Source organism: Rhamphochromis sp. 'chilingali', assembly GCF_963969265.1.
Source record: "Rhamphochromis sp. 'chilingali' genome assembly, chromosome: 12".
NCBI lineage: Eukaryota > Metazoa > Chordata > Actinopteri > Cichliformes > Cichlidae > Rhamphochromis > Rhamphochromis sp. 'chilingali'.
Genome location: NC_137939.1, coordinates 21,410,421 through 21,433,502, shown reverse-complemented (window position 1 = coordinate 21,433,502; position 23,082 = coordinate 21,410,421). Strand labels below are relative to the sequence as shown.

The window sequence follows — 23,082 nt, the reverse complement described above, 5'->3', positions numbered from 1 at the left end:
GTTTAGGACTTGTGTTTATAAAGTGCAGCAGTGCCATTAAAAAAAAAGATAATTTTATTTTTGATTAGTTAGTACCTAATACCAAAAATTTTAATTCAATTATTAATACAATATATCCCTTTTGCTTTGCTGTTTTGTCATCTTCCTTTATATTTATATAATTATAATCTTATTTAAATATATTTCTGTTCTGAATTTTGTTTTTTCAGTGTTTAGTTAAATTCTCTAGTTTTTCTATTATCTGAGTCCACTGTAATCAGGGACATCACCAAGGGGGTCAGAGAGGGCATCGGCCACCCCCCAAAATTTGCTGCCTCCCCAGTGCAGCGGCCCTGACTGTTTTAACATCCTTTTCTCAGTCGATTAATAAGTTCTAATCTCTATTTTACTACGTGCATTCTCTCTATTGTTTGCTATAGCAATAATAATAATAATAATAATAATAATAATAATAATAATAATAATAATAATTACTAGGAAAAGAAACAGATTTAATGTAGGCTAAAACCACAAAAATATTGCATTGTTTTAAATAGTGTACACGCTCTTTGGCAAATGCGGCATTTGTAATGTCCTTTGTCTCAAATTGTGTTCAAATTATGAAACGCAGAAAGAGAAGAAGACATCACTGAATATTGCTATTCACCTATGGATAATTATTATCTCTATATATGGCTCTTCAAAGACATGCAGATACGCACATATGTGTGGGGAAGGAACCTAATTTCTGAACCAGGAGAATTATATATCCCTGTATGCGCAGTGAGGAGTCGGGGCTGCGGCGCAGCTTTGACACTCGTGAATACAGTAGTCTCAATCGAGGACATGGGACCCTGAAAGTATGGCGGATGCCGAGGAGCCGTAAGTCGTAATTGATGGAAATTATTATTTTAACGTAGTTAAATGCTGCACCTTTGTCAGCAACCCAACATGCCTAAAGACAGCTTTATTTTTTTCTTTCAGGGAGAAGAAAAGAAGGCGAATAGAGGACCTAACTGAGAAGTTAGTGACGAATCTAAATAAAGGTCTCTGGCAGCAGGTTTGCGTTGCTAAGTGAGCAGCGACTGCTGGGCCAGCAGATATGATCAAATCAAACATTTTACCATGCACGCAGGACTTACTAACCCACCATTATATGTTTCTATAAATCATCCATGTGAAACGTGAATCCAGTTAAAGTCTAGAGTTTATTGCAAGGGTCGAAGTTGCATTGCTCAAATCAGCTTTCTTGCAAGACCTATTCGGTCTGTTACAGCCTTGTGTCTGCTTCATATCGCATGCATTTTTCTTGCAACCCCTATATTTTTCTATCTATATCTATCACCCCTCACCTGGGTAATCACTGTCCTTGTAGTTAAATGCAACATGGATATGCAATCTTGAGACACTGATAGAGACCACTTATTATGTGTTCATCAACAAGCCTATACAGGAAATATAAGTGCTGTAATCTTAATGCTTTAGTAGATTGAAACCTGCTTTATGACTTTTATCTCTATCAGGTTTCTTAATATGAGAGTCCTATTCATTTTGGCTGCTCTTTTTAGTCTTGAGATAAGTTAGAAGAAGTGTAAGCATAAATTGTGTTGTAATACAAGTCCAGTGCATCTTGTTGTGTTGTGTTGTTTGCCCAGAATGGCTGTAGATAGTGGACACAGAGATGGTGGCTGCGATTGGGATGGTCGTTGGAATCATGTGAAGAAGTTTTTGGAGCGACCTGGCCCATTTACGCATCCTGACTTTGAGCCAAGCACTGAGGTTACATGGAAATGTTTTTTATGTGCATGCTTCATATATTTGACTGAATAAGCCAAACAAGATAAGGCTATAGCTGCACTGTGAGGTTAGAGGGTTTTTAAAAATCTTAAATACCATTCTTTAAATATATAATATTTTTTTCATACCAGTCCCTGCATTTTTTGTTGGAAACATGCAAGATTCTGGTGATCGGAGCAGGAGGACTTGGTTGTGAGCTGCTGAAAAATCTGGTAGGAAATAGCAAGCTTGAATGCACGTTTTGTTAAGGTTCATCATCAAGTGTAAATTGAACAAATGCAAAGTCTTTTTAGTGGTTTAAATAAGTTCTTACATAGTCTTTCTTTGCTTCAGGCCTTGTCTGGGTTTCGCCTCATTCACGTGGTTGATATGGATACTATTGATCCGTCCAACCTCAACAGGCAGTTTCTTTTCAGGTAGGTTTTTAGCTTTTTTAAATTTCACCATGGTTTAATACCACACAAGTACTGATTATGCACAGTGTTTCATATATAATCAAAACTGACGTGTCTCTATTTAGACCCAACGATGTTGGACGACCAAAGGCGGAAGTGGCTGCTGACTTTATTAACAGCCGTGTCCCGGGTTGTAAAGTTGTTCCGTATCCTTTTATTGACAATTTTCTTTAAAAACAACACGGACTGTGTTTACAATATATGACTTTTACTGTGTGCTGCTATCATGTTATCACCTTATAAATGATCTGCAGTCACTTTAAAAAGATCCAAGACTGTGACGAGTCTTTCTACAGGCGTAAGTGTGCTTTTCTTATAACGTGTAAACTTTAGCAGGTCTTACTAAATAGACGCCTGATAGTTTATTTTATTTTCAGAGTTCCACATCATCGTTTGTGGACTGGACTCCATCATTGCCAGACGCTGGATGAATGGGATGCTGGTACAAAATATAAATTAGTTGCAGTTTGTTTTTTGTTTTTGTTTTTTTTCCTTCAGGTTTTTCTTTACTCCCTTAAAGGGAGCAGCCAAAAGAAAGAGAGGAATAATAGTTATTTAAGAATTAAAATAGTGTGTTATTCAAATTTTTAAGTACATTATGAGATAGTGTCATACTTTGTCAATGCTGCACCGTGTATGCTTTCTCTTCTGCTGATAAAACAGATTTATGTGTGCAATTTATGATTGATTTGACCTTTTATAGATCTCCCTCCTGAGCTATGAAGACGGAGTCCTGGATCCTAGCTCCATCATCCCGCTCATTGATGGAGGGACAGAGGGCTTTAAAGGAAATGCTCGTGTCATTCTGCCGGGAATGACTGCATGTATTGACTGCACTCTGGAGCTGTATCCGCCACAGGTACTGCTCCCTTTCTTACAGATATTGATTTTCTGGTTTCACCTTAAAGATTTGTATATATTTTTCTGTTTTTAGTGTGCTCTGTGACAGAATTGTCTGCCAGCCTATTAACTTTTTACAAAGTTACATCTGGTGCTGTGTTGAGTGTGTCTGGGTGTGAAAAAGCAGTTGTGGGGAACAGGTGGTCCCTAATATTCCAATCTGCAGCAACAGCTGTTTGTTTGTTGAGGCTGAAAAGAACTATTTTAATTTGGAGAAAACTGTCACTTACATTCAGAGGATATAAAAAACAGCACTTAAGTAAGGTAAATAGAGATTTAATGGTTAAACTGATGGTTTAACGGTTAAACAGCTGGTAGCTAACAGTTTTTGACAATGTAGCTGTCTTAGTGTTGCATAGCGCATTTTAATCCTCGTATGCTTTTACTGATACTTGAAGTTTATTTTTGTTATAAGTCTTACTTACTTACCGGTGTGTTTTATGTGTTTTACCTCTTCATATCTTTCTAATGGTATATTTTTATCTTTGTAAAATCATTCTTCTTTAGTGGACTACTAAATATGTCCTGGCTATTCTGAATTCGCTTCATAGTACCAGGCCCATAGTAACAGCTTATAATGATCCTTTCAATGACTCGTTTTTGCATAGCATTAAATAAACATTTGTGATCCACAGATTAATTTCCCCATGTGCACCATTGCTTCAATGCCAAGGCTGCCAGAACACTGCATCGAATATGCCAGAATCTTACAATGGCCCAAAGAAAAGCCATTTGGAGGTACGCTAATATATTGACTTGGTAACCAGTAACACGTCATATAACCTGCCTTTGTTAAAATGAATACTAAGAACATGGGTTGTCTAATAGAAACAAGCTTAGATGGAGACAATCCAGAGCACATCCAGTGGGTGTTCGAAAGATCCAAAGAAAGAGCAGCAGAGTTTAACATTACAGGAGTGACATACAGACTGACTCAAGGTGAGCCTGGGAATCATTTGTTCAGCTCTATTGTGCTACATTTGAATTGTTATTAAAGTTGTATCTGTTTCTTATGTCACAGGTGTCGTGAAAAGGATCATTCCTGCTGTGGCTTCGACTAATGCTGTTATTGCTGGTATGAAAGTCCAACTTTTTAAGCTGGTAGCAGTGAAAGTGTTGTAATGTCTGGTGATGTAAAAGCAGCAAACATTCCTTAATTAAACATGCAGTTGTTAAAATGATGGTATTGGGAGATGTAGCGCTTGAAAAATGGTGGACATTTTTTAAACAACGTGTTTTGGTTTTTTAAACATATTTAGACTTGCAGCTAACAGACAGCTAATTGCTCTGCAGTTTTTAACACTGTGATCATTTACTACTGTACTTGGGTAGCTTGTTAACCTTAGATGCTAACTTTGCAGCTTAACTCGTTCACGTTTCATTCATTCACTTCTTTTGTTTTCTGTTTCTGTTCTTCGTAGCTGCCTGTGCAACAGAAGTTTTTAAGATTGCTACGAGGTTGGTTGTAAAAAGACATTTTGAGCCATTTATTGTAGTTAGCTGTTGATATATTTTTTTCTATTTTTCTCAACATAAACATCTCTTATTGTTTTTTGTTGTTGTTTTTTTTTTTTACCAGCGCCTATATCCCTTTGAATAATTACATGGTCTTCAATGACGTGGATGGACTGTACACCTACACATTCGAAGCAGAGCGAAAGGTTTGTTTTAGCTGTAACTGGCTTTTTGCCAGCTGTGTAATGTATGCTCACCGAGAATATTCAGTGTAATCTGAATTTTCATTGATTGACAGGAAAATTGCTCAGCTTGCAGCCAGGTGCCTCAAGATCTCCAGTTCCCTCCTTCTGCCAAATTACAGGAGGTTTTAGAGTACCTGACAGAGAACGCCTCTTTGTGAGTACTCAGGAAGAACATTCTGCTCTCGGATTTTTGACACAAATAATGATCGCATTAAGATTTATTTCATTTCTTTCCCAGACAAATGAAATCCCCTGCTATCACCACAACTCTGGAAGGAAAGAATAAGACGCTGTATTTGCAGGTAATGTATTAAACCAATTCTGGGAGGAAAAAAAAAATTCATGACTTGTATCGTATTATACACCACAGGTAACCTAGGATTGTATTTTTATTCTAGTCTGTTAAATCCATTGAAGAACGAACCAGGCCAAACCTCTGCAAAACTTTAAAAGGTAATAAGAAGCTGATAAGCTCAGATTCTTAGAGTCCATTAAAAGTTGCATCTATAACATGTAAATCATGCTTGTGTAACAAGTCTTTTTTTCTGATGTAGAGCTGGGCTTGTCAGATGGACAGGAACTGGCTGTAGCTGATATCACCACACCCCAGACAGTCCTCTTCAAGCTCAATTTTACAGCTTGAACCTCCATTACTACAAGCAGCACTGATGCAACTGGATGCAAACTGGTCTCATGACAAAGTTACTGGGACTTTTCAGTAGCACATTTGATATAATAATGTAAATATGATCAGTAAGTTCTCACTTGTCAGATAGTGTTGATGCTATATGAATATGGCCATTAAATAACATTGTTTTTCTATTAGTAATGTTGTTTACTACTTTGTCAGTTTGTCCTGTGTTGACCTACCCTGTAGCTACTTCCCCATCAAATTAAATAAAAATAATGATGTGCACTATACTCTAATAAAGTTTTATTATCATGTGAGACTACAGTTTCATCTCATTTATTTGATTTAGAAGTAAATGGCATTTTCTTTGGCAGCTTCTGGGTTTTAATTTGATGGATTTCTAACAACTGAATTAGATGACAACTATCACAGTATATAGACATGGTGCATTAAGCTTTTTAATCTAGAGGCACTTGGATTGTCATGTGTTTTATGATTAATTCTATAACAACTGAAAAGTTCATATGAAATGCAAAAATTTGTTTAGTATGTTTATTTACGTTTTAACTCTCCCTAACTATGGAAGTGGTTGTTGTCTTTATATCTTTCCAAATTCCCATGTAGTAGACAAACTAAGACATCAACACTCATCACTGAAGGGAGTTCACGCTCTTCTTTACTATTGGCTACTATTAGCAGTACTAATAGCCTGGCAATAGGCTAACATTTGCAAATCAATGATTTCGCGACAAAAAGGAACAGTCATATACCGTAAAACTCATTATGGTGTTGATATAAACACAAACTGATAGCTGCTCCACTTAATCGTTATTCTTATCTTAATCACTATCCCGTTTTTTTTTTTTAAATCTCGGTTTACATTGTAACATCGTGGAAAGACTGTATAAATATATATTGTGGGATGTTTTACCCTTTGCAACCTATTAATTAAGAATATTCTTCAAACCTAAGAAGATAATATCCTGATAATATATTTGACAGTTTTTTTTTCTAGTTAAAAGACAAAAAAAGGTGGAAACGAATAAAACAAAAACAGGACTCTGCCCTCCTCAGATGCAGTTTATCCTCTCCGTTCACTGTGTGACAGGATGTCGATACTCACTTTAAGCTTCTTATGGCGCTAATGAAAGTGGCCACATATTGCTCGGGAGACAGATGGCTTGTGTCTTGATTAAGATTTAATTTTCCTGACGGGAATAGCTGACAGGCTTGTCCCGCTGTGTTCACAGAGCAACACATCTCTCACATCGCATCCTGGCTGAAAGGTACAGTGTAACTCCGGGGAGAGCAGATGATGTGTGAAGGTGCAGCTTTTCACTTAGCCGGTGTGTTGACTGTAATCTATATCAGCTGCAGGCTCCCCCCCTTCTTCTTCCCTTTTCTCGCTCTGATTCGTGCCTCTTCAGAAAGTGGAGAGTAACATTTGCAGCGAACTTTACCAACCTCGCTGAACCGATGTGATGCGCTTGCTTTTAACACCGACACTGATGATGACTTCAGCAGCGGTTCATTATACACATCAGTAACCTGAGCACAAGTAAGTAGGTGAATTAAGAATTTATCCATCAAGAAAAATTCAAATTCCAGAAGCAAAACTGATGTAGATCGTTTATGTGAGATCGCATCACTAGCAGTGTTGGTTCAAATACTAACAGGAAGAAAAAACAAGTTGAGTGTATGAATATATAGATATTCGTTTGTTTGTTTGTTTGTTTTCAGAAATGATGCATTAAAAGACACGACTTAAATGGAAAAAAGGGAAATTTCCCTCACTAAACTAAAACTGATTGCCGGTATTGTAGTGTTTACTTTTCCCACACATTTTCTGTAGAACATTTTAAACTGTCTACTTGACAAATGAATTAAGAAAGTAATCCACAGTTAAATCAATGATGAAAATCATGCTATAATGGCTATAATTGGAGCCTTAAACTTTATATGAGGGGGTTTAGTGATGAATGAAAATGCCTCAAGCCATCTAGCGCAATGATGCATTGCTTGATGCCACATTGCTCTGTATAATTTATTGCTGTAATTTGACATAAAAGTCCATGTCCCACTTTATTTTTTTCTGTGCCTCATGTGGAATACAGCTTGTTTTGGAGGAAGTGTTTAGCTTTGCACACAGAGCCGTTCACAGCTGAAAGGATAATCTCAGAAATGAGTGCAAGGACCTACTCTCATCTGCCTCTCATCAGGCTTTTGTTGGCATTTCTTTGATTTGCCTTGGCTTAGCTTGGTGATGTCAGAGTCATAATCGAGCAAATAGATTCTATGATCTGGAGGACCACTTGTCAGAGTGAGAATATATCAAAAGAGTTTAATATTGTATTTTGAATTTGTTTAATGAAAATTGTCTCTTAAAGTTTGCATGAATATTTTTTTTGTGCAGACACTTGAAGATGAAGATGAACATAAGGACACAAGCATTACACTGGGGTCTCCTCCTTTTGTGTATAATGAGCCTCTGCATCCAGCTTGTGTCCAGTGGCAACCAAAGCTCCCGAGGAAAGACAGGTAAGACCCAACCAGACCATTGGCACCCCCAGAGGAACTCATTATGGCTTTTTGGTCACTATTGTGTTGGTCTGGTAGACAGTTAAAGGCCCAGTGCCACCCTAAGGCATGAGTGCTAAACCCTCACAGACTTAATTGTTGTCATCTGGTAAGGAATTGGAGGCTGCACATGCTCAAATACAATAATATTTCATACTGTTGTGAGTGGGACTTGCTATTTCACATTCTTATTTTCTTCATCACAAAAACAGCCATAGAGAGTAACTGCCTGATTTGAACATCTTCCAGTCTTTACCGTTTAGAAAGAAGAAAAGGCAGTTCTTGCTCTGCTCTTAACACAAGCATAATTGGGAAAAATTGAAGTTAAAGTATTACAAACAAATAAAGTAAGTCTTATATGGTATATGTTTTTAATGCCTATTTACAGTCTTTTGTTGTTGTTGTTGTTGTTGTTTGTAATGTTAGGGTATAACATCCCAACACGTTGGACTATTGGTAGTTCAAAATCTGCGGAAATGCAGACTTGTGGAAAGTTTGCATAAAGGGATCCAAATGTCTGATAGGAGAGAGCTCCCATCTACTTGATGATTTCAAATTGGGACAGTCCTAAACCTCTCACGGTCTGAGCAGGAAGGTGCATCAAAGCCTGTGAGTCTGTGAGTGTAGAGACTGGGACTAGGCTAAGCTTTTGCAACGAGATCCAGAGAAACATTTTTGCTATTTTATTTTATTTTTTTTAGATGTAAATATGTTTTCATGTCATACAGAGCTTCATAGTATGTCTTCAGAGTTCTAAAGTAGTGATTCTGTAGAACATTCCCTCCTGAGGTTATGAATTCGTTAAACCATATCAGCCTACTGTAGTTTGACCAATTTCCAACCTAGAGGTCAGACCCCCTCTAAGTGGTCAAATGTGTGGTTTGTGAAACATATTAGATTTAATTTAATTTTAAGATTATGCTATAACATTAATAGTCATGTAAACAAAGATTACAATTAGTCTTTTTTTATGATAGCAGATCATGGATCTGACCAGGTACAAGCAGACAATTATACAGTTGAACTGCCACATAGAAACTGTTTTTGTGAGGGCTCAAATGAAGAAATGATTGGGAAGCACTACTTGAATCTAATTTTTAAGCTTATACAGTGTTATTCAATATGATGTAACAAAGAAGTAACTATTGACCTCTAGCTGTCAGACAAATGCAGCTGAATAAAAAGGGCATATTTGTGACTGAAATGCTATGGAGTAGAAGTCCAGTACAGAAGAAAATGGATACATTTCAGTGAAGTATATGAATTTCTACTTAAGAAAATACACTCACAAACAACTGCAATGTTAAGCCCTAAACCCATCTCTATGTTTTGAATAATTTTGCATTTGGCATGAGTGCTTTAATTGTAGTCTGATTTAAAACACCGTTTAATTATGAATTTCCAAATCCTGCAGGTATTGTTGACCATGGAGCCAGCCTGACACCTTTGTTCAAAATTAGCAATATTCATGCCTTTTTTGTAGGCTTGTTTCTCCTGCTCTCTAGCACCCCTTAAACTGGAAGTTCAGTTTTAAGTGCAGCAGAATGACTCATCAGTGATAATCCCTAAAAGCAGCATTCCTTTATGCAGATTTCTGTGCAGAGATGCAGATGCTGCTTTGAAATGTCTGCTCGTGTTCTTTATTATGCTAATTTCTGATAATGTGAAACATGAAATTAGCTTACTGAACATAGTGATAATTGCTTCTAATATGTTTGCAGCATTTGAAACCCCATCCCCCTGCCTGGTGCATGAGTGCTGGTGCATTTCCTCCACTTGGTGGTGCTGTAGCTTCAAAAACAGCAAAATTAGGTTTAATCAATAAGAACTAAACTGTTTTCTAACTGTAACAAAAGATTAGATCTCAGATGTCATTAAGCCTAGAAGTGATTGCCTATAATTCTGTCATTTTTAAAAGATTAAAATCAGCCAGGCTGCCGCAACCTGCACGCAAAACTCAGCGTAGAAGATTGGTATCATTCCCTTCAAAATTTCTTTCTCAGGGTCATCACAGGAGAGGACAGGGACTTGTGAAGTGGTTGCTGCTCATCGCTGCTGCAACAAGAACAAAATTGAAGAACGCTCTCAAACTGTCAAGTGCTCCTGCTTCCCAGGACAGGTAGCAGGGACAACAAGGGCTCTGCCCTCTTGTGTTGAAGGTAATATTACTAGGACCCTCTTTCAGCTCTCTTAAACTGAAATATTTCCTCATGACATGCATGTATTACAGGTCAGAGTAGAGTTAGTTTCACTGGAGTCCACTAATACTGAGGCATTTAAGAATCATAAGAGTGTGACATTTGACTGAGATGCTTTTTCCAAACAAGGCCTTTTTTGAAGTCCTTTTGTCTATAAAGTGACCTTTTGCTGTGTTCGTCTCCCCCTCCAGCCTCTATTGTGCGACAGAAATGGTGGTGTAAAATGGAGCCGTGTCTGCAGGGGGAGGAGTGCAGAGTCCTCCCTGACCTCACTGGCTGGTCATGCATCTCTGGAAATAAAGTGAAGACCACAAAGGTGAGCAGAGGGCCTGCAATAGTCTGAGGTTACATCGACACAATAACTTTTTCATCTTAAAACAATGTTTTAAACATTATTCACCCAAATCAATATTTTAGTACAAAATCAATTTCACTTAATGCATGCATACTTGTATCACACTGATTAGTTATATACATACTGGATATGTATTTTGCTGGTGTAAACAGGAAGCAGAGGATTCAGAGGAAAAAGCAATGGCAAAAAGTTGCTTTGACTGATAATGAAATCAGTCCAACAATAATGAAAATGTTACAGAAAGTTGTTGCAAACCTAATATGGTAATGGAAAATTAGTCCATCTTTAGTGGAAGCCATACCAAGCCAGGAAAGATCCATCCATCCATCCATCCATCCATCCATCCATCCATCCATCCATCCATCCATCCATCCATCCATCCATCCATCCATCCATCCATTCATCTTCTTCTGCTTATCCAATTTAGTGTTGCGGGAGAACCAACATATGAAGGATGAAATCCTATTATTTTGGGCTAACTGTAATATTTTGACTTAATTTTGTGATGTAAAAACCCACTCAGTAAGTGTACATCTATAATATTGTTTCTGCCAGTTTAGGACTATTCATAGTTCTGGAATTTACAAACTAAAACTGAGTCTGTAATGTCTATCTATGTTCTCAGTCATCCAGCCATGCTAGTCTTCAGCGTTTGAAAAGAAGGCAGCCGGACTGATTCTGTATTATTTCCCAAATTCTACATTTACAGCTCTGTAGCGCTCCCTAGCGGTTGTAAAAATTACATATTTTAAAATGAAAATAGATTAGTGTGGGTGCACCCAGAGTCACAGTGGAAGCAGCCCTACAAAAGAAATAACACATAGTGACTTTAATTTCATACATGGTATTTATAGATGCTTAAATACAGTCGCACAAAAAAATCTTCTCCATTTTCACTGTTCACTTTCATGCAAACAGGGTCTGACAAACTTGTGAATGCTCATCATAAAGCTTTATTTTAGTAAGCACTCCTTTGATGCTCAAAGATTCCAGAATCAAGCATAATCACTGCTCCCAGTGCCCATATCAACCCCTTTGCTTGCACCAGGCACAGTGGGCTCAGAAACCCTAATTCTATAATCTGGTGAATGATGGGGCCAAGAGGACAAACATGAAATAAGCTGTGAACTAATACCAAAGCAGTAAAACCCATGTAATTAAATCTGACGACCAAAGGAAACCCCACTGTATTCAAATAAATAAATAAATAATTAAAATGCACATTCTCAGAAGTTGCCTTTTTGATCAGCTGTATTCTATAAATGATTCATAGTAGAGAATATTTTATAGTGAGACAGGGAAAGTGAACACATGCAGCATATAGAAAGTGATCATTGTCTACAGAAGTCATGTGATCATCAGATTATACTCCCAACAGAATAGAACAAAAGCACATACTTTTGTCCTTTTTGCTAACCCCTGCATTTGTTACTGTCACTGAGCTTTTTGAGCCTTTTGCTCACAGATCGGGCATACAGTTTAAAACACTTTACTGGCTGCTTTACTTTAGACAGTAAATAAAAACACACTGCTCACTTCTGGTTTAGCACTGTGGATTTTGCTGTGGAAATTAACAGCTGTCTCAAACAGATTTTTATCAGCAATATGTAGTGTACGCTAATGAATTTGCTTCCTTGTTCACTCATTCACTTCTCTGCATCTAATGGATGCTTAATAGCTTAGTAAGCAGTAAATTGAAATTATGCGCACTTAACATAATTTTACATCATCATTGACAGCTGTTTGCAAATTCTTGAGATAGAGAGTATTTCTCTTATCGCAGCACCACACGCTTTCTTAGAATTTGGAGAAATTCAATCCCTCACAAGCCATTACAGATACTCAGCTATGATTGGGGTAATGAGCGGAGTTTAACGAGGGATAGATTGAAACTAGAACAAATTCGACAGTATTTAATTTGCTTTTCAGATGTACTGAAATCATTGTGATGGAGAAAAATCAAAATGTAATTTTCTTTCATTTATGTTTCATTTTCAGGTGACACGGTAGCAAGACAGAAGCTCCAGCTAATCAGTGCAAGCCCATACTGGTCTGCCTCGGTCAACTTAAATAACATTACACTGTGAGGATAGTGAATGCCCCGTCAGATGGAGCACAGAACAATATAGATTTAATTAGATATGGCTCAGCTTTGCAGAAAATCATAATTTTAATTTGCTTTGTCTTGGAACAATTTTGGTTTGTGTTAATGCCATGGCGTAGAGAATCTATTAGCAATTGACCTGGGATAAAATGATGCAGCACCTTTTCCAATCCAAATGAACAGCTTTTGCAAAAGTCTATCATTGTGTTTTGCGCTTGATATTCTGGGCACATTGTGATGCACTCAATCAAAGTTTGGATGGGTCTGCTGGCAGACACTTAAAAAGAGATTTTGTGGATTTTCAGGAGGCAGAATGTGAATCCAGTCAGTGGCCTGTGACTCTCTCAAAGCAGAAGCCAACAAATTCTGAGAAATTTATTATTATATAGCATTTGTAGACAACCCTGTCTCTTAACTTACTCTGAGTTTCATAAGAGGTCCGCTCCCTTTCCACAAAGAAGCACTCTCTCAAACACGGCACGAACACACACACACACACACACGCACACACACACACGCACACACACGCACACACACATGACTATGCATACACAAAGGCTGCTTTTTGACTCCACTGGTTGGACGGGCCACCACCTGCAAGGCTGTGATGGCATGCACACAAGCATGAAGCTCTGATGCAAAACAAGGACTGTTTGAAATGCTAATCATGGGGAGAAAGGGGAGAGAAAAGAGAAGAGGTTCTTCTTCACTGCTGAGAGTCTTTACATCATGCTTTTTTTTGTTTCTGTTTGTGCTCCTGTGGAGGGGACTATGCTTATAGTAATGATGGGAAACACTGACAGTTCTCTGCCTTGAAGCAAATCGTAGCCACTAACACAACACAATGTTTACCTTTATTACCACTTCATCACTTGTCCTCTTTATATAAATAATATTCCTTCTGGACCCACCTCGATTGCCTCTCTTTTATCTCTTGAGTTCAGGCAGATACTTTGCAATTTACCTTTGAATTGAAGGGACCAAAAAAAAATGAAAATAAAAACACAAATACAGTAGCTGCAAATCATTCCAACTTCCAGCATTAGACTTGCATGCATAACAACCGCTGCAAGTTGAAAGCAGCTGAACTCAACATAAGACGTTTATGCATGATTTATATTTTACATGTTATTGTTTTAGTAGTGACAAGAGTCTTTGATAGGTTTGTAGCTTGAACCCATCTGCTGGAACGTTGAAGACAATATAATTACACTGCAAGCAAGACGCAAGTAGGCAAACTTCTTCATGGTACTCGTGCACGGGAGAGAACCAGACAAACGCCGTTCCTTCGCTTGACCCCAGTAGCTCTCGTCCGTCCTCCCGTAACACTGTCCTTTTATTGAGGTTACATGAATATGCATAGGTTCATTAACATACGACGTCTACATACAAACAAAGAGTACCGTGTGTGTGTGTGTGTGTGTGTGTGTGTGTGTGTGTGTGTGTGTTGCTGATCAAAGGGTCAAACATCCTTGGTCAGGAAGAGGGTAGCCTCCCCCTCACCCTAGATGGTTCATCCTAGATAACACGGTGAGGAAGTCCTGCAGTTCATCTAAACAAAGAGCACTTAGACTAGAACAGACGTAGCTACGTTAATCCTACCATAAAACAATAAGACACGGTATGACCTCTCATGCTCCCAAAGTGCTGTCTAATACACACAAAGTTTGCAGACTATCAAGGATCAAAACCTCTACCAATCTACAACTAATTACAAAACTCTAAGCATATATAAGTAAATATTTCTAAGCATAAATGACAATCAACAATACAAATCTAACAGTCTTCACTGAAAGGTCTGAAACTCAAGTGTTTACACGTTGGCTATTTTGTAAGCGTTCAGGTTTAATTCTTCCTTAACTCTTGCAGTGCTGTGAATTCATTTTACGGGATGCAATATGTAAATCTAAGATCATGTAGCGATACAGTATTCAATCACGCTGGATGTTTTTTACTGGTTTTAGATGACAGTAGTATCTCATGGAATCTGTAGTTCAAAAGTTCATCTCCTTTGTGTTTCTTCTTTTCCTGGAAATTGTTTTTATAGCTAAGAAAATAATTCAGAGGATAGCAGTGAGAATAGAAACATAGGGCCTTTGCAATGCTTTCCAGATGTAGATTATTATATGCATACATCTTAAGCAATGAATGTCGCATACAGAGCTCCATATGCCATGTTTATGTTGATCTCATCGAGGTATTTAGGGAATACCACCTTTCTTTCTTTCTCAAATTGTTCTTTTTTCATGAGCTTGCACTTAAATGTGCCTGATGGGACGTTTTGAGATTCTTCTGATTTTGAGATTTAGATTTCTTTATTTGTGACACAAAACCCTTCTTCTAAATCACTCTAAATGTGATATGCTTTTGAGTATTTTGTAGGTTCACTGGCTAGTTTTTAACCATTCTGACAGCAGTATTACAAAACTGCAGACCTTGTAAACTTGTCTGACATAGTTAGGACAAAGTAGGGTGATGGTGCTTTAACATTTGCCATTTGCACTGTTTTTGTATAAAAACTATAGGTGCAATAACAGAAACCATTTAAAATGTAATGCAATACATTGTACAACTGTTATATATGGCTATACTGAATGAATATACTATACAGTCGAGTTGGGATTTAGTGCATTTGTTCAAGATATACAAAAGAGTCCTACAGTGATCTGCAATATTTATTTGTTTAATTTAGCTGCACGTATAACTCAAAAACTCCAAACATTCTGTGGTAGTAAACACAGTATCATGGGGGTTTTGGAGTGTCAGACTGACAATATATGCAATCAGAAGCTACTACCTCAGGCATTAGAAACAGAAATTATCATTGCAGTCACAACAGTTTTTAATAATTTGTCACTCTTGATTTTGTTCAATTTTGACAGCCGACGCTTCTCTCAGTGATGCAAACTCTGGGAATAAACCAAAAAATATTTATTTACTCTCAAACCCTTCAGAAATATGGATTGTGAACGCTATCTTGTTAAAGATGCTTCTCAGTGACTGATTTAACTCCTCAGGCTTGAACTGAAAATGAAGTTTACTCACAGAAAGATCACTGGAAGTTAAACCAAGGAGCTGGTTGAGTCCCACGGGAGTCTTTTCAATGTTCTTGCTCATTGAACCACATTGTACTTTTTGAATTTAAAATAAAATTGTATTTTTAAAGTTCCATAATTCCCAAACTGTTCTTGAACTGTTTGTGAATAAATATTTAGAATGACCAGGAATTAAAATGGAAAAAAAGACACATCTGCTGGGAATCCCTACAATCTGCTGCATCTGTACTTTTTCAGAAAAAATACAGGATTGAACTGTCATGAGTTTACATTGTAACATAATGTTTTGTCACGTACTGTTTGGTCATATTTTGTGAAGTAAGAGATTTGGTTTTTAAAAATTTCAACAGGAACTAACTTAGTGTAAAAAAAGTTTGAAGTAGGTAACTGTACTTTATACCCCAGGGGGTTTTATGTCAACGGTGACAGCACACATCCTCAAATTTCTGCCTATATTCCTAAAATACCAGTAGCACTCACAGCTTTATTTTCTCTGATATATTTTCAAAGGAGCTGGTGTGACATTCATTAGGTAACTTTCAGATGTGTCTCAGATAAACTGTGATTCATACACACACTCACACAGGGTCTTAGGAAATTTCAGCGCTGCTTGATTATCTGAATAAGTAAAGTAAAGTCAGTCACTTTATTGCTATGCTTTTTCACAAATTAAGTCGAAGCTCTCTCGGCACCTGCCATCTAAACAAGAATCACATCCCCCCCAAAATAAAAATGAAAGCAGCCAAATGAGTTAATTAAGGCGGGTGTTATAGGATCTGCACTCTTAGATGGGAGTAGCTGCACACACGAAATAAATGCTCTAAAAGCTGAGGCAAATAATCAGAAAATTATAACAGATGAGAGGATTAAAGATCCACAAGATGAGGGGGAAAAGTAACCTCACTTTTGAGATGTTATTCCAAAGGAGTAAGAGAAAGCTCGAACATTTCTTTACACTTGATTCTCACAATTCAAACCAGACTCACAAATAACACGTTTCTGACAGCTTATATGATGGGAGTTTCCGGATGATATGTGACGGGGAACATTTCCTCTCTTGTGGCTGTCTGTTGGGGACAGTAGTTCATGTTCACTAATAGAAAATAAACTGTCCTGGGGCTCATGAAAAACATAATGGAAACACTGTTCTATTCCCCTTTAACAACTTTCACCTCATCTAGAGTTGACAGTTATAATAAAAAATGTAAACACACTTCTCATTATCTGTGTATAACTGCAGAGTGTGTGTGTAAGATAAGATAAGATAAGATAAGATAGAACTTTATTAATCCCTCGGGTGGGTTCCTCTGGGAAATTCGACTTCCAAAAAGCACAGCAACGACCGAAGTTACAGTTACAGAATTGTTATATATATATATATATATATATATATATATATATATATATATATATATATATATATATATATATATATATATATATATATATATATATATATACATATACAGAGACAAATATAAATAAAATATACGAAGGGGATAAATAGAATAAATAGGAATAAAAAATAAAAATACAAGTGAATTGCACATTTCAAGTATTGAGTCTATTGCACTGTTGACTATTTACAAAAAGTATTGCACAAGGTATTGTACAGTGAGGTGAAGAGGCACTACAGCTTAGTTGTTCCCCCCTCCTTTGTCCTCCTGTTTCCCCTCCCTCTCCCCTCCAGAGAGGAGTTAAACAGTTTGATGGCGTGTGGGACAAAGGAGTTTTTAAGTCTGTTAGTTCTTGTCTTGGGGAGAAGCAACCTGTCACTGAACAGACTCTTCTGGTTGTTAATGGCCGTGTGCAGAGGATGCCCAGCATTGTTCATAATGTCCATCAGTTTCTTTAATGTCCTTTTCTCTGCCACTGTCACCAGAGTGTCCAGCTTCATGCCGTGTGTTTGTGTGTGTGTAAACTGAATTAGCCTTCTTTAATAAGAGACAGCTATACAGTAAAGGCGACTTAAAGCAATGGTCTCAATGTAGTCTGGTCACAGCTCGAAGCTTCCATCTATTTGCTGTGTCGTTATGCAGACATACTATCTCCAAAAGAGATTATATTCGTGCTTAATTAAAACAGACAGCTGAACAATTACACTTTAATGAACAAACATTAATTGGACACAATTGATGTTATCAGCTGTGTGTGATGTATAGGCCTTTAAGCCTCTTGGCTGCATGTTGCAGTATAGACTGTTATGCACCCATAGTGAGAATAGAGAATTACACTGGTGATGCTGATGCACTGTGTTGGGGGTATAACTTTCTTATTTACAGGTTTTATTTCTGAGAAGGAAGGTGGAAAAATCATCTACTGGATTTCACTTTGTCATTGCTTGAACCCAAGTGATAATAAGACTCAATTACAAGTTGCCAGTCAAATTTTGTTTCTCAAAAATCTTTCCATCTCCTTAACTCCTTATCCAGTTCAGGGTGACAGGGAGTAAAAGTTTATCCTGGCTGTCCCAGGGTGACTCGCAGGGTACACCATTGACAGGCCAACAGTTTATCGCAGGTCTAAGACAGAGGGATGGACAAGAGTTCACACTAAGACCAATTAAGGAACACCAAATAACTTAATGTGGGTCTAAAACCTTTCGACTATCGGAATATGCTGGTGAGAACAAATAGTGGTCTAAATTGACCACTGCTGTAAATGGTTGTCTTTCTTACCTAACAATGGCCTTTTCTAGTATTTATTTAAGTATTTATTAGATACTAGATAATAGATATTTAAATAATAGAAAAATGTAATACTTAAATACTACTTCCACTAATACATTTATTAAGGTTGATATCTAAGAAAGCAAATAAGTGTATTTCTGTCATAGTCCAGCTCTTTACATAAATGTGAGAAACAGTGCTTTAATCATGGTTTACCAATTTATTAACCAGACAAAGCAAAAACCATTATTAACTTTATAAGATGTGTTAGTCAGCATTGTCAGTGTGTCAGCAGTGTTTCAGTGTAAAGTGAATGTCAATTTGTAGCGTAAACCTAAAGTAACAAGCCTGATGCCAAGAAAACAAATAACATGGTGCTGAGTGAAGGAAGAGAGTAAGCAACTGCTTAAATGCTCCAAGGAGACTGAGCAGGTGCTCCCGGTTGCTCTAATTAACTCAGCCTACCAGGAACCTGCAAGGCAACAGAGAGGGACGGGCAGGGCCATGTAGCAGGCCCTGGCCAAGGCGGCGGGCCGTCACATTTCTAAAATGTCTGAAGTGTTCTTTTAGAGACACAATTAGAATAATAAGAGAACAAAACATAGTGTCATTGTATATTTGCTTGAGTCAGAAAATTAAGTTTTTTTCCCTTTACTTGCATCTTATCGTCATTTTAGGGGCAAACAAGGACAAAAGTGTAACTGTGTAATGAGCGCCTTTATCCCCTGTCTGAACTGTCGACATATGATGTCCCCACTGAAAACACACTTGAGCAAGGACCATGTGTTCAGCTTTCATATCACGACAGCCTAATTTTCAAAACTATTTTTAAAGTGTTTTGTATGGGTAATTGTGATTTACTGTCACTCTCCATTAAAGTCAAGAATAAGGGTGAGGCCAGGGTGCTGGGGAGGAAAATAACCCACAGCAAGACACCGCAGTCAGGGAGAAGGATCGGAGACGAGTTGGTCGCTGCTCATTTCACGTCCTTTGTCTCAACGGATGACGGTCACATTATGTCACTGTCTGCTTTGAAACATGCAAAACACAGAAATCTTCAGATACGCAGATATGAGCGCACTATTATTCCTGAATAAAAAAAAAATATATATATATATATATATATATCAGTTTGAGGACCAACACTGTGAATGGGGGATTCTAACTCATTTCACTGTTAACATGAGAAGTCTTTCCAATATCTCCCAAAGGCACAACAGTTTTCATTTTCAAGGCTCAGACATTAGAAACTAAACCACCAGCCCAAATCCAACATAAATAATAAGAGCACACAACACTCTTACTCAGCCTGCAGGCAGTTCCAAGTCATGGTAAGTGTTCAGCTTCCCCACAAAGCTAAACCATTATACTAAACCTATTTTTGCATACCTGTAGTTATTGTGTACTATATGCTGTGGTGTTCACAATAGCCTGAGAAAAGGCAAGGGAAGCTCATCTTTAATTCAAGGCAGGTTTTCTCTCACAAAGATAAATCCTCTTCCCACTTATAAGGGTGTGTGAGTGGGGGTGGGGGCTCCAACTATTCATCTCTCTATTGAGCAATTATTTAGCCTACCTGTATCTTCTGCAATTTTAGAGAAGGATTCAATTTTATGTTTCTTTTAGCCATTTAGCTGCTGCTCTACCCAGAGTGACACTGAATTGCTAGAACTGATCCTCTGCCATAATGACGGTGTTCCAGCGTGCAACATATGGCCAACACTTGTCACGTTCATTTCCAGACAGTCATGTAGCAGGTTGCACCCTACTCACATAAGCACACCTGGAAACCGAGCATTCTGTCGTATGTGTCACCACAACACAACGTGATTCTGCTGGAAAAACATTTTTACGCCTCTGATTTAATTTCCTCTTGTTTGCCAGCATGAATACTTTAAAAAAGTCATCCCTGCAAAAATGTAAAATGTCAGCCGAGTGCCTCTGCATTGGTTTGATATAACTTGATATAAGCTAGTGGAACAGACACTGTGCCAGTGTCATTGTAAATCTGTCTATGTTTTCTTTGTGTGATCAAGTTGTTATTCCTTTGTGAGGACCTAACGGCTTGAAAGGCCTGGTATTCTCGGCATGAATCATTTAGATGAAAGCCTGAGGAGGAGGGGGGAAGGAGCATGAGGCACCTGATGTCAACTTTAATTAGAATCCAGTTTGGTCCGCGTTACCTTGACTTTGAAATCCTAGAGTCCTGCAGGGGAAGTGGAGACAGTTCCACGGTTACAGGATGTGATTAGACTGGATAATCTTGGCGATTGCTCGATGCCACAGAAAACCACTGCAAAAACGAGTTAATAACTTTCACTTTGTTAAATGCTTTTTTCCACAGTATGCACTCCATGCCCCGCAGTTTCTCGTATATTTACTGAGTGCAACAAGAGCTGCAGTTGGTTTTTCTAGTATTAATTAACAGGCAAGCCCTGCACTGATCTTCACACAATCAGATAATTATTGGTGCGTGGGGGTTGTCTTGATAGGAATTATTACAAATTTAAAAGCCTATCATCATTCCCAGTTGTTCAAAGTTGCACCTTGATATTCATGAAAACAGAAAAAGTGACTTCCCAGTGCAGACAGTGGAACATGACTAGACTCTCTGAGTGTTTTGAATGAAATGTGTCTTTAGAACAAACCCATGGGAGCTCTAAATCCCAGGATGTCCCTGGTGCGTCATAAAAAGAAGTCAGGGCACATCACCATCACTTGTGTCTTATTTCTCACTGTTCTGCTGCATGATGTGAGACATCAGGGCCTACAGCTTTAGCCCAGAGAGCCACTCCACAGACAGACAGAAAAAAGGAGGCTGCTGACATTGTCCACACTTTATGCCCGTTTACCAATCCCATTTTGGACATGCAACATTATTTCAAATGCTAGTTAAAAGTCTGGCAGCCTGGGGGAAATAAAAGAAAGACCTAAATAATATGTTCATGAATTCAGAGGGCCATGTATAGCAATCACTGCTGGCCCTGCTGCATGTTGTAATTTCAGTACAATAAATGATGGACATTGTGCTGTAATTTGGCATCTGTGATTATGCTGCATGAGTCTCAGTGCAGACTGAGCCAAAAATTAACATGTGCAAGGACAGCAGGGGAAAAAAAGAGATGTCTCTCTTAATACAGCCACCCCTGGATTTACAGTAAAATGCTGTCCCTTTAAAAAACACATTCTTTGTATAAAGGTCTTCACTGAATCAAATCTCTGCTTTGTATGGCAATGAGTGCAAATTCTTGTCAAAATCACAACATGTAGCAACCACTATAGCTGAGTGTAGTTGCTATGCAAACAACCTCTCCATGTTTTTCATTGAGAGTCAAACTGTTGTCTCCCTTCCTGGCTAGCTTGTATTCAACCTAATTTTATACTGCATTCTTGCATAAGTCTTTTAAAACATTTTAAATTTAGTTTTGGTTTGTAAATTTGACTACTTAGAAAGTCAAAGAATACATTTTTACTCTTAACATTGGAAGCTGTATTTTGTTTAAGGATATTTACAAATACCTTCAGGCACCGGGTAAAAGAAATCCCAAATAAATTAATATTCCATAGATTGCAGTGGTCACTACTGTGGTGCATTCAGCTACCTTTCAGTGTTTTGTACCTGGGCAAACTTGATCTTTTCTAGACAGAAAGTAGATGTCTGTGAAATATTATAAAAATACCTTTGATATTGTGACCTCCCCTGTCTAAAGGGCAAAATATAAAGAATTGTTTTAAGTAATTTATAAGGGGCTAAGGCCTCAAACGGGATAAGGATTTTATGTAACTCATGGGAGTGATTTTTGTTCAGTGCTACATGAAATGATATTGTGTGTTTTATCTTATTTAAAGTTCAGATGAAATCCTTCCTGAGCTTAAAAGTCAAATAAAACATCTATATATTAATATTTTTATCTAATAGATGAGTGATCCAGAGTATTCTAATGAGCGCACAAGCTGTGCTTTTCAAGAGAGCTGAATATCAGTGGAAAGCAGAAAATAATGAAACAAGTGGAAGGTCCAGGAAAAAACAATTTTTCCTGAAGATGGATGACACACTGCACAGCGACAGCAGCCACGAGTTCCTCCTGGAGTAATTCCTGAGGGAGCGAGGCTGTGAAAGCAATGGCCAGTGTCCCACTGAGTGCTGCATCAAAATGTTGTAAATACAGGGGAGCAATGCTTGTTTGCCATTTATTCATGCGCGATTATCTTGCCTGTACAGGGAGCAAGAGTGACTCCAATTAATGACCTGTGTGTTGAGCTGAAAGAGGCTTCTGTGAAGGGTTGAATAGCACATTCTCAGAAAAAGCAATTGTGATTAAAGAAATAATATTAGATTTTGGAAAATATGCTTATTCTTTTAGATATCCATAAAGCTTAAATAACTAAAATATTCATGGGCTGTGGGAGGAGGACCTACCAAGCAAATAGGGATCATGATAATCCCAAATAGCAACACAGGACATGCTGCTTAACTTTAAAAAGAAATGAAAACTAACCTGTCTTTATTCAAAAGTAAGACCCTCTGCTAAGCAGCATCTCCAAAAAACTAAACACTGAAAAGAATGTCAGTGTCCCTGAAAGGTCACCATGACTCCCGATGTGTCTTTGTCAATGCCTGTCCATATGCTAACACAATCTAACAAACATTTTATTAGAAT

The 23,082-nt window shown here is 37.8% G+C and overlaps 2 protein-coding genes across 3 annotated transcripts; both read left to right on the top strand.

Moving 5' to 3' along the window:
- The first annotated feature begins 771 nt into the window (after window positions 1–771).
- On the top strand, window positions 772–5,781 carry LOC308406911 (NEDD8-activating enzyme E1 catalytic subunit-like). Of its 2 annotated transcripts, none has more exons than XM_080898219.1 (18): window positions 772–861; window positions 964–1,002; window positions 1,635–1,758; window positions 1,908–1,988; window positions 2,110–2,192; window positions 2,297–2,377; window positions 2,486–2,529; window positions 2,609–2,673; window positions 2,935–3,090; window positions 3,767–3,869; window positions 3,960–4,070; window positions 4,153–4,206; window positions 4,553–4,589; window positions 4,711–4,792; window positions 4,885–4,985; window positions 5,070–5,133; window positions 5,230–5,284; window positions 5,386–5,781. In XM_080898219.1, exons 1-18 carry the CDS (start codon window positions 842–844, stop codon window positions 5,472–5,474), a joined length of 1,389 nt encoding a protein of 462 aa, XP_080754345.1. In that variant the 5' UTR covers window positions 772–841; the 3' UTR covers window positions 5,475–5,781. The 2 variants fall into 2 exon arrangements, with proteins under 2 accessions (XP_080754345.1, XP_080754346.1); XM_080898220.1 differs by having other exon boundaries at window positions 833–861; window positions 964–1,025.
- A 973-nt stretch (window positions 5,782–6,754) lies between these two features.
- LOC308406991 (chemokine-like protein TAFA-4) lies at window positions 6,755–15,623 on the top strand. The gene is made up of 5 exons (XM_080898348.1): window positions 6,755–7,020; window positions 7,876–8,000; window positions 10,043–10,198; window positions 10,429–10,553; window positions 12,591–15,623. Exons 2-5 carry the CDS (start codon window positions 7,886–7,888, stop codon window positions 12,600–12,602), a joined length of 408 nt encoding a protein of 135 aa, XP_080754474.1. The 5' UTR covers window positions 6,755–7,020; window positions 7,876–7,885; the 3' UTR covers window positions 12,603–15,623.
- The last annotated feature ends 7,459 nt before the right edge of the window (window positions 15,624–23,082 follow it).